Below are 12,515 nucleotides of genomic sequence, written 5' to 3'. Positions count from 1 at the left end.
AATACTTTAAATATTAAATGTAAATTAATTAAATGCGAACTAAGTGATTAGATGAAATGCATTAGTATAAATGATATGGTGCAAGTTGATATGAACTTGTGTTTATGCTTAATACCACCACTGGAAACTGGTCCTTGATTAGAAGGCCTAGCTAGGGTTAAATATAAGCAAAATAAGCTGAGAAGTACTCAAAATCGAAAGATTACCATTAAATCACCAAAAGATGACCATTGCCTTGGTTGAGTGGTTAGCATATCCAATCTCCAACTAACAGGTCGCAGATTTGAATCCTGCTGTGAGCAAGGATGTTTGTGATTGTTTTTAGGTGGGAGATGAATTTCATCACCTGCTGTGAGACCACTACCATGCTTATTGCAGGCCTGAAGTGGTTTGAAAAAGTTGCGTGTTTAGTCTCTAGAGCAGGGTTTCTGAACTATGTAAAAATAAATAAAATATTACGAAAAATATATATAAAATTGATAAATAAGTAGAAAATAGTGCAAATAGAAAGAATTCTTAGCCCACCCATGATACAAATACTGTAAGTTTATAAATAACCTTTCGTGGGTGCTAACCACATTAAATAAAAAAAAGAAGTGCAGATGCTGTTTAAGCACAATTTAGATTAAGTCACAGTGTTCACACATAATTTCATCTATGGCAGACCAGTGAACTAGTCAGGTAATTTCAAGCACTCTTGTAATTTTTTTCTAGAATAAAGGTGGTGCCAGACCATCTAGTGCCAGAAAATCAGTCGTGTGTGTGTGCAGGCATGCATGTGTTGTGTATTCACAAATATGTCCTTCCATTCTAAATGATTTTTGCAATGTTTCCAGTAAATAAGTGAAAGAAAAACTTTTTTTTTTTCTTAATATGTGTTCCTGCCACTCTCAAATAATACTTTGAGAGTGGCAGGAACACATTTAGAAAGTCAACGGGGAAAATGCAGATTGAAAAATTCCAAACATTTTTTTAAATTAAATTTCATTAAAAAAATTTCAAAATTTATCAATATTAAAGATGCTGTGGATGTTTCTGTAGGTACCTGCATGTGCTTGCATCATCAATATTTTTAATGTCATGAAGTTTGAATTCATATTATTATTATTTAGACAGATATCTCCATGGAGTCAAAAGACTCATTGCAGGCGACTTGCACTACCCATTATTCACACAATACCTATCATACATATCTTTATTCAATGCTGGGGTGTTCACAACCACCTCTGGCAATCTGTTCCACTCATTCATCGCACTCCAAGTAAAGAACCTAGTCTGCACATCCTTGCTAACCACACTCTTAAACAACTTCCAAGTGTGATCCCTTGTACTCCCCTTATCATGTACTGAAAATTTTCTTATACAGTCGATCTTATACAATCCCTTTAGTAACATACAAGTTTCTATCATATCCCCTCTCCTCTGCCTGTTAGCTAAACTCCGCAACCCACACACCTTCAATCTATCTTCATAGGGAGCATTCCACAGATTTATCACCAGTTTGGCCACTCATCTCTTAATCCTCTCTACCACTTCCTGATCTGATCACCAAGAAATGAAGGCGACAAAAGCAGTGCACAGTAATCAATATGGCCAAATCATAGCTTTATAAAGAGGGATAGTAAACTCCTTATCTTTACTTGTCAAGGTATTCTTCAACATTCAAGTAATCCTTTGAGCTATTTTTCCAACCTTTGTAATATATCCTCTGAATTTCAAATCTCTGTCCACCATGATCTTCAGATTCCTAGCTTTATCGATTTTTGTAATCTGTTCTCATCAATATGATAGTATGTAATCTTTTCATTCCAAAGTGCATTACCTTACATTTTACAATATTAAGTTGACAACTTTTGCCCACACTACCAGTTTATTTAAGTCATCCTGTAATGATTTATTTAAATCATCATCTATATCATCTTTATCAACTACTGCCTTTCCTAGTTTTGCATCATTGGTAAACAATTAAATATCCCCTTTCAAATCTTCCACTATATCAGTGGTTGTTAACCTTTTAGTAGTTGCGGACCCCTAAGTATCCTAAAATATTTTTGCAGCCCCCTAGTTTTATAGTAACGTAATAATAATAATAATTAAACTTTAAAAAAAAAAAGTGGTTTTACTTACTGATTATAATAAGAAAAAATCAAAATATAAAAGCAAAAAAACGTATTCTAATGAGACTTCTGTTGTTGAATACTCTCTACTAAGTTGTCTATTCTTGCTTCAGTTGTGTTACTCAATGCTATTCACATTCAAGAGTTTATTTGGAGTCGATTTCTTTGTTTCATTTTAATATTTACCATTGTGGAAAACTCTTTTCACACAAATATGTAGAAACAAAAAGCAGCAAATTTTGAATGCCAATAGTAAACAGGTGCAGATATTCCCTCCGGATATGTATCCAAAATTGGACCAAACGTTTCTTCTTGAAAACAGATCAGACTTAAGTCAGTTCCAGTAGTGTATCATCATCCGTTGGTGATAAATTTGTATTTTCGCAGTTATTATATGGATCAACCATCAGTGTTGCCAGCAGCGAAAGACTTGTGGTGCCTCCACAAAAAAAAAAAAAAAAATACTGCCTAATTCAGATTACTAATACAAAAAAACAATACAAGTTTGAAACAAAGTAAACTAAAGAGCAAAAAATGATTATTTTAAGAGGTTTCAAAATTTTTAAAACTAGAAACGTTTCATCAAATTTCTGTGGTCCCCCGGTTAAGAATCACTGCACTATATCAGTAACCATTCCTCTAAAGGAGGAATAAGTCAATGAGAAGATTGTAAAGATCTTCTCATTGACTCATTAGCAGTCATGGCCCTTCTTCTCAATTCTGTCCTGATACCGAGGCAATCCTTACTTTCTTGCTCTTCATTTTTGCTTCTTCCAGCAAGTGTTTCATATACTCTCTCATTGTATATTTCTCACCTTTTTCAGAATCATTTGTGCCTGCCAAAGCAATTAACTCATTGACTTCTTTCTTCTGCAAACTTAAAGCTTTACTAACATCCCTTATCTTCACACCTGGAAAACATGCTTTCATCACTTTCTCATTCAGTACACCTCTTATCATCGAATCTTCATACAATATTGTTTCTTTTCTCTCAGTTTCTTGCACTTTGATGCTTTTCCCATTCACTCTTACTTTCATTCTCCATACCCCTATATCACACACGAATCATTTCTCCAGTCTCACACTCACGTTTTTTCCTTTGAAGGCATCCACATAAGCATATTATTTCTTTCTGCACTGGCATCTCATCACCCACATTATTACTTTTATCCACTTCAACTTCTCATTTATGTTTTGTCCACTATCATTCACTGCTTCCTCCATTTTCCACAACACTAACACAATCTTGCCTTATATACTTAACATTGCTCACTTCATTCTTCTGCTCCTGACATTACAGGCATTTCTTATACTCTTTTATGAAACATTTTGGAGAAATATTCTCTCCATTCTCACTGTCATACCACAACCATCTATTCTCGGTAATGAATACATTGCACACGCATTACATCTCACTAAATCCCGCATATTAATATTGCTCAACATCGATATCTTGACCGCCATTTTTTTCGTACACATCAGTGCCATAAACGTAGAATGTGTTTGAAACAATATTGTGTAATAATAGTCTCAATTAAACACCTTAACAACACAGTCAGAAATAAAGAAAATATCACCATTAATGTTTAACAATATCACGAATATTTACTAAAAAAATGACTTATCTGAACAACATGTGTACAACAGTTGTTTCTAATAATGATGCTAGCCAATATTAGAAGCTTAAATAAATAAAATAGAACAGCAGGCTTTTCTATTTGACTATATATACATTTGACTGAAAGTTTTTCAGTACTTTAAGTATATTGTCTTTTATAGTTGCCATGCATAATAAGAGGCATAACCACATATTTAGCAGATATAAATAAATGCTGCTGTGACAGATGCAACAGGGACACTTTTTTTTTTAATGTGAATCCCAACATTGGGAATTTGAGAGTTTATTTTTCACTTGGTTAGACTATAATAAGTTTAGTTTAATCCTTTATCCAAATGTGAGCAAACTTGCATCTGAAAGTATCTTCAGGACTGGGGTAAGGTAGTGCAACACCAAATTACTCCGGATTCAGAGAATGATGTTGAGAGGATGACCTCTCATTGCTTCTGCCTTTGTATCTCCACTACTGGGCCTGGCTCCTACTGACGAGACCTCAATAAAGGTCGAAACCGGTATGGGTAGTGGCCCTTGCCTTAATGCATAGCATTACACATATCCGCAAGGAGATGTGCTTTGCATTATGGGAGATACTGAGATAGGAGTGATGAGATCTTTCTCCACCTTTGCAACGAGTTACCTGGTGTTGCACTACCTTACCCCAGTCCTGAAGATACTTTCAGGCGCAGACTTTGTTTGCTCACACTTGGATAAAGGATTAAACTAAACTTATTATTGGGAATTTGAAGCCTGTTTTACATTAGTATCATAAGTAGGCTAAAGGTTTAGAATAATCTGGAAACCCTGCTCTAGAAACCAAACATAGTATTTTTCAAGCCACTTCAGACTTCCATTAAAAAGATCATTAATCTCACACTAAACAGTAAAATTCATCTGAGACCTTAAGATGTTCACAAAACATCCGTGCATTTGGATTTTGACTTCTGGCCTGTTGCCTGGAGAGCAAAAGCACAATCCACTCAACCAATCAGGATTCAATATAATGTAATGTGCTTAAGCGAACCACTGATTTGAAGATTCAGTGATAGCAAAACAGACTTTGAGATTAATTCACTATCGGAAAAAAAATATTTCATTAATTGTATTTAAGTATAGATTTAGTTGTTTGTGTTTCCTCTGGATGAGGGAAGTAATAAAGAAGATCCAGAAGTGAGTGGCTAAGATGATTGTAGGTCTGTGGAATTTTCCTATGAAAATAGATAAATCGAAGGTGTATGAATTGGAAAATTTAAGTTATACAGCAACAAAGGATTACCAAAGGGGATTTTAGAAGTTACTGAAGGGATGTATATGATAGGTACACAAAAACATTTCTTATGTACCTATCATATCCTGTCATTTCTTGTATATCTCAGACTACATGGAGATACCTGTGTAATAATATTAATAATAATTAAATACTTATAACAACATGTGATTTGTTTTTATTTGAAAGTAGTCATTTACTGTCGTGTTTTTAGATCCTCACATTGGCAGTTAACAAAGGACAGCTGTCACAACCTGTATCCTCTAGGCTCTTATGCTGTAAAATGCTTGGCAAAATATGTACAAAATTTGACCCTTATGTGTAAGTATGTTGTTGTGAAATATTCATTGAGTTGATTGAACACAGCTTTTGTATGAAATAAATTTCTTTCATAAATCATATTAATAATGTATATGGCAAATTTCAGCATCACTGCACACCACAACCTGTCTTTAAAAGATGGGATTATAAATATTTTAATGTATTTTTGCAATATTCAGTATTCTTTTGATGTGTGCAATTCATTTGCAGAAATTTTTTCATGAATGCTTTAATGCAGTCCATTGTCCATTTTATGATATTGCAAAAATAGGAACTGTATGATGGGTTTTTTCCTATAGTTAATCTGTGAAGGTTTTTCAAGATACAAGCCTGATATGTATGTGCTTGTACATACACACACACTTCAGAACTAAAAGTTAATATAAGCGCTGTTGCGTAATTTATTCATGCCTTCTTGAACCCTGTACATAAATAGCCAGTAACTATCTGTCATTTGATTAGTAGTATAATGTCAGCAGAGCAAAATAAAAGTATGACTTGAAAAATATTTTCTTCTTAAATATTTGCTAATCACAACTATTATCAACTAATTGTAACCATTCCCCAAGCATTAATTCATATAATTTGCAACTGGTAGATAAGACTTGACCTCCCTATTCTTGAAAGTTATGGCCATGGAACCATTTTTTTTGTGAATAAGCACTTCTTAATTGCATTAACAGATTATAATATAATCTGAATGATTCTTTGTCCCCCCCCCAAAAAAAACAGATATTATGATACCAGGTATGTTGTGTTCTCTAGAATCGCTGTGTATATTATTACATGACACCTCCAGGGAGTCCAAAGACTCATCGCAGGACGGCACCAACTCCACAACTCTCCATATCCACCACTCAATCCACCAACTACAACAAACCGCTACTACTTTCATCATCTACCTCCGACCACCAATGCCATCTACTGCCGACCACCACTAGTATTTTCACAGACAATCACAAACATCCATGCCCATGACAGGATTCAGACCCACAGCCTTTTGGCTGGAGAGCAGATATGCTAACCACTCAGCCAACCAGGCCGGCAAAAACAAAAATTATTATTATTATTAGTCACCTCCAGGGAGTCCAAAGACTCATCGAGGGAGAGCATCTACTCTACAACTCTGTCTCCACTACTCACAATCCACCAACTGACTGCAACCACACCAATGCCATCTATTGCCAACCACCACCGCGGGTATTTCCACAGACAATCGCAAACATCCATGCCCCCAGTGGGATTCAAGCCCGCAGCCTTTTGACTGTGGAGCAGATACGCTAACCACTCAGCCAGCCAGGCTAGCCATAGTATATCAAAAACCTGTAAAACAGATGGCTTATAACGTTGGGATAATAGAGGTTGCATTCCCAAGTGGGTGAGATTCTGATGTTTCAGGATTCATTTAATCAAAACTGCACTTATTTTTCATACATATTAAGACATAAGAGTAGTAAGTAAATATTCAATATATATAAAAGATAACTATTAAGGTAGTTCTTTATTTTTCACATATTGTAACCACATCTTTAGCTGGCATGCTGAAGTTGAAGACTTGTAGGAGGCTGATGCTTACTTTTTCAAGAACGTCTCAAACTGCAACCTGACTTGCAGTTTTCAATTTTTGATTGTAACCTCTTTGTGTAACTTCCTTTTGCTCTCTTGCTTTGAAGAGAGTGGAAAATGTTTCAGCAGCATTGTGATCTGCAGCTGCAGCTTTGCCAGTTATGTTGAGATTATGGAATACATAGCGACTCTTATAGCAGTCGAACCACCATGACTTGCAGCAAAACATGTCAGCTGCTTTTCATCTTTCGTTAGATTTCAGCTTCTCTCATATGACTGACCCTGACAAAGGCATGCTCTGCTGGTTCTGATGCTCGATCCATATAACCAGCATCCTTTCCATTTTCTCAACTGCATTCTTGGACAATTAAGTGCTCTTTTGAATTGTATCAGCCATTATTGCTGTAGAATCACTCAGTTCCATGGTCTTTGAATGGCAATTATTCAAACTGATCACAACTTCAGAATTTCCAACTTTACCTCTGCAGAATGGTTCCTAGGCCTTTGCTTCACTTCGTCTTTATTCATATTCTTCTTTTTACTGTTTGTTTCTTCTTCAGACATCTGCTCAAAGGGTGCAAAAGTTATTTACAGATAAAGACAAACACTGTATAGACCAATAAGGCAGTAGATAATGCAAAATGGATACTGAACCACTGAATATAGCAGACAGGAGTAGGAAACAAGCGCGTGCAAGAAGGCTCCACACTTGGATAAGAAACAGTTATAGTCCTTATGTACTGCAGTAATGAAACTGCATATATGCCAAAACATGGATAATGAAATCACTTATAAGTTACCCGTATATTTTTTTTTCTTTTCTCCAACCAGTTGGTTGGAGAGCAGGTATTTCTTTGCTGCTTCTGAATCAATTAATTTGATTATTAATTGCTATTCTGATTTTCATTCTATTGATCTCTATATAATATTTTGGTTCTTTTCTCTTCCACCCTTCCATATTCATTAACACAAGGAACTAAAACTGATCATTCCGTAGTCATTTAAGCTTGATTTTTTGAACATACTGTAATGGCTTCATAAATATGGTATATTTAAACATACCAGTTTATCTTATTTTGTTTCTCTGTAACTTTGCAAATTTTTTCTGTAAATTTTGAAAACATAACTTATTTTTCTCAAGAAATTGCATTGCTCTTTTTTTTTATTTTTATTAAATTTATCAACAATTTAAGTTTAAATTGTTGATAAATTTTAACACATTACTTTAGAATGCTGGGGAATATTTTTTTAATTTATTTATAGATAAGGCAATTTACTGTATTTAATTAGAAGTGATTAATTAGAAACGATCTCCAAAAGAAATAGATAATGCAAACTCCAGAGACATCTTACTCATAATTGGAGATTTCAATGCTAAGATTGGAACTTTCAGAGAAGAGCTAAAAAATGTAATGGGGGAATTTGGAATTGGAACCAAAAATGAAAGGGAAGAAACTATGCCCAATTTCTGCAAAGAAAACAACCTTGTCATCTCAAACATAATGTTTTACCAAAGACCTAGTTTTAAATACACCTGGACCTCACCAGATAGAGAAATACGAAATTGTATAGATTATATCCTAATTAGAAGTAAATGGAAAACCACAATCAGAAATGTAAGAATGCTCAAAAGCCTAGATCTGGATACAGACCATGAACTCCTCTCTGCAACAATGTAGATAAAATTCAAAGCAAACTATAAAAAAAAAATAGAATTGATAAACTAAACATGGAAAAGTTAAAAAATAACCAAATAAGATTAAACTACATTAGGAAAATTGAAGAAATAAATAGGACTCAAACAGATGAAACTGAAAGCCTTTGGAAAATAGGAAAAGAAATATTAATTAACTCAGCAAGGGAAACTTTAGGAATTTATAAGAGACCCAATAATAAATCGATAACATCTGAAATATTAGAACAATGTGAAGAAAAAAGAAAGCTAAAAATAAAAATAAACAGACATACCTCAGAAGAAAACAAGAAATACAGAGAACTCAAAAATGAAATTGATAAACTCTGCAGACAGGCTAAAGAAAACTGGCTGCAGAAAAATGCAATGAGGCATATAAATACCATAACTCATAAACATTACATAACACAATTAAAGAAATTAAAAAAACTTTTCACCACTACTGCTAACAATGATCAACCATCAGGGTGAAGAAACAGGAAATCCAAATGCAATAAAGGCAATATGGATGGAACACTACCAAGAAACCTTTAAGATTGAAAGCAATAACTACCTAATAACAAAGCCCCACACTAACTCAAGACATGACACCTTAATGATCCTTCCATCAGAAGTGGAGAATGCTCTAAAGCAAATAAAATCTGACAAAGCACCAGGGATAGACCAAATTCCATCAGAACTCTGGAAAGAAGGAAAGCAAACAACTTTAAAATTCCTTATCACACTTTTCAACAAAATCATTAAATCAGGAGAAATACCAGAAGATTGGAGAACAGGAATTATCATACCAATTTTCAAGAAAGGTGATAAGAAAAATTGTAAAAACTACAGGCCAATCACATTACTCAGCCATGCTTACAAAATATTTACAAGTCTTACAGAACAGAATAAAGAGCACATATGAGATCATTCTTAGTGAAGAACAGGCAGGCTTCAGAAAGAATCTCCACATTGGATCAGATCTTCATAATACAAAGACTAGCAGAATTATACTGGGAACATAACAAAAATATCTATTACTGTTTTATAGATTTTATACAGGCATTCAACTCAATAAACAGAGTAATCTTATTAAGGATATTAAAACAGAAACAAATAGATGAAGATACCCTAAACTTCTTAGAAAAATATTATAGTCTCACAGAAGCAGTAATTAAATTCAATAGTATAACAACAGATAAAATAAATGTCAGTAAAAGAGTAGCCCAAGGATGTCCCATCTCCTCATACCTTTTTGACATCTACTTAGAGAATATGGTTAACCAAGCCATGGAAGGAGAAAAAGGGGTCAACCTAAATGGTTATAACCTTAATAACATAAAATATGCAGATGATATTGTAATGATAGCAGACACAAAAGAAAAAATGGTGAACCTAATAACCAAACTAAAGAATACAGCATGACCATGAATACAGACAACAAAAATCTTGATAATTGGAAAAAATGAAGAAAAACTAAACTTCTTCTTGAATGGATCAACAATTGAACAGGTAAAACAATTCAACTATTTAGGGACAGTAATAACAGAACACCTAGATACCATGACCACTATTAAACATAGAATATCTGATTGCATGGTCATCATTTAATAAACTAGGTAAAATCTGGAAAAATAATAAAATCTCCAAACCTCTAAAAATAAAATTATATAATATATAATGCAATTATAATACCAGCTGTGCTATATGCTTCAGAAACTTGGACACTTAAGAAGACAAGAGGCTTTCAAGATGAAATGTCTCAGAAAAATAAATAAAACAAAATGGACAGAAAAGAAAACAAAAACTGTAAGACAAGATCTAAAATATACAGACTCATTAATCAAAAAGATCAAAAGAAGACAACTTCGGTGGTAGGGACATGTTGAGAGAATGCCATCAAAGACTACCCAACCTTTCTTTGTATACAAGAATAAAGAAAAAAAGGAAGACCAAGAACTAAATGGATAACAACAATAAAGGTCAACTCTGAATTACAAACATATAGACAGCTCACCAGCCATGCAAGAAACCGAGATTCCTGGAGTTTGTTGTGGAAACATGAAAGACTCAACCCATCCCCGATGGAAGGGGACAGTAAGTAAGTAATTAGAAGCCTGTGAAAATGATAATCCACTTTCTTATTTTATATTTCATCATCATCATGAAATTTCTGCTATGTATCCTTGTTGGGTACAGGATAGTATTACATGAAAAAAACTTACATTATTAACTTCCTATTGATACTTCCAAATTAATCTGTTATCTATCAAGACTCCAATATTATTAGAGCTTATATTTTGGTCTTCTAAGGCTTTTCTTACAGTATCAATCCACCTAGATCTTGTTCTTCATCTTATTCATCAAAAAAAGCATTTTTCTGCTATCGTACAAAAAAACACTTCTTATGCTACTCTGTCTGAGTGACCATACCACCTGAAATCAGCTCTGCTCGCACCTTCCTGAATGCTAACCAGGTCAAGTTCTTTCTTAATATCTTCATTTTTAATAGGATATGACCATTTGTTCAGGCTTCTAATTTTTCTCTGAGCTCTATTATTATTATTCCAATCTACAAAATTTAAATACAAATCCTTGGTATATCCATATGATTTCTTAACTATTTGTCTTAAAGTGAAAATCTGATCCTGACAACCTCCATTTGGCCTGAACCTAGCTTTATTCTCTGTTTTCCTTCCACAGTTATTAGCCTTTTCTCAGGTATACTTGCACAAATCTTATCCAGAACACTCATTAAGGAATTCCTCTGTAATTCTCATGTTTAGTTTTATTTCCCTTTTTATAGATCGGTACTATGATAACTCTTCTCCAATCATCTGGAATTTGACCCTCTGACCAGACTTTCTGAATTATGCAGTATAGCTACTGTAGAACTCGTAACATAAATGCTCCGTATTTGAGCATTTCTGGTTGTATATCATATACTCCAGGTACTTTTCTGCATTTCAGGTTTTGATGTGGTATTGATATGTACACCTAATTGCATTCCTCTTGGATTTTTTCTGCAACTGTGCTGCCACTTGTTTAATTTAACAGTCTTTCAAAGTAATTACTCCAAACATCTAGGATATTTGTACCTTCAGTTTTCATGTCACTTTTCTCATCTTGGATTCCATTTCATCACTTTGCATTTTATTTCATATTACATTTCACTTAAATAATTGAATTAGGATTGGCAGTTGCTCTTCCCTCCTTCAAATTGCCAAATGGTGGCCTACAAGTGCTTACTACTGAATGCCCAACAAAGAGATTTGTAAAGAGATTCCATTAGAAAAATCCACACCATTCATGTTAATCACCTTACACTGACCAAAACATTTAATATGAATAGTTTGAATGTTCTTTATAAGTCAACTGGTTTTTTAATGTTCTCATATTTTTAAGTTTAACTTTTATAAGAGTAAGAGTGGTGTGAAAAGTAGTTCAATGACTTACATTCTGTATAAGCTATATAATTGCTTATAAGTTGATCAGAAATAATATTTCTGTTTGTGATTCATGTTGCTTTTTTTGTTACATAATTAATTACATTTTAAATGTTTTTGTATAACACTTCAATTGTAATAATTTCATTCAGCAAAGATACTTTTTTTTTGTAAAAATAATATTTTCTTTTAAATATAATAGTACTATACAGCTTATTTCAACATTGAATTGCTATCTGTTTACAGGATTAGGAAGGAAATCTTGCCAGTTGTGCAGTCGCTTTGTCAGGATGTGGATTATGAAGTAAGAGGATGTATGTGTCGCCAGTTAGATATTGTTGCAAGAGGAATTGGGTGAGTAGTTGATAAATGAAAATGTATGTTGCAACAGAAAATAAAATTGTGATATCAAAAAAGACATGCAGATTCTATCTGAATTGGCAGTTTAAAAAAAAAAAAAAAAGATAAAAACTCATCTGATTAAAACTAAATTCAAGTAAATAATGAGACT

The 12,515-nt window shown here is 33.6% G+C and overlaps 1 protein-coding gene across 1 annotated transcript in view; it reads left to right on the top strand.

The window, feature by feature from the left end:
- Positions 1 to 12,515, top strand: part of LOC150097640 (serine/threonine-protein phosphatase 4 regulatory subunit 4-like) — a 296,902-nt gene that overhangs the window by 159,370 nt on the left and 125,017 nt on the right. Inside the window, exons 5-6 of the mRNA XM_090406964.1 lie at positions 5,214 to 5,320; positions 12,251 to 12,358. Of these exons, the coding sequence (XP_090263090.1) occupies positions 5,214 to 5,320; positions 12,251 to 12,358 (215 nt within the window). The remainder of the gene's footprint in view (positions 1 to 5,213; positions 5,321 to 12,250; positions 12,359 to 12,515) is intronic.

The sequence above is a fragment of the Typopeltis vanoorti genome, chromosome 17 (genome assembly GCF_054136105.1).
Source record: "Typopeltis vanoorti isolate ZY-2024b chromosome 17, IOZ_Tvanoo_1.0, whole genome shotgun sequence".
Classification (NCBI taxonomy): Eukaryota; Metazoa; Arthropoda; class Arachnida; order Uropygi; family Thelyphonidae; genus Typopeltis; species Typopeltis vanoorti.
The sequence above is the reverse complement of the archived record's forward strand: the minus strand, read 5'-3'. Positions and strand labels throughout refer to the sequence as shown.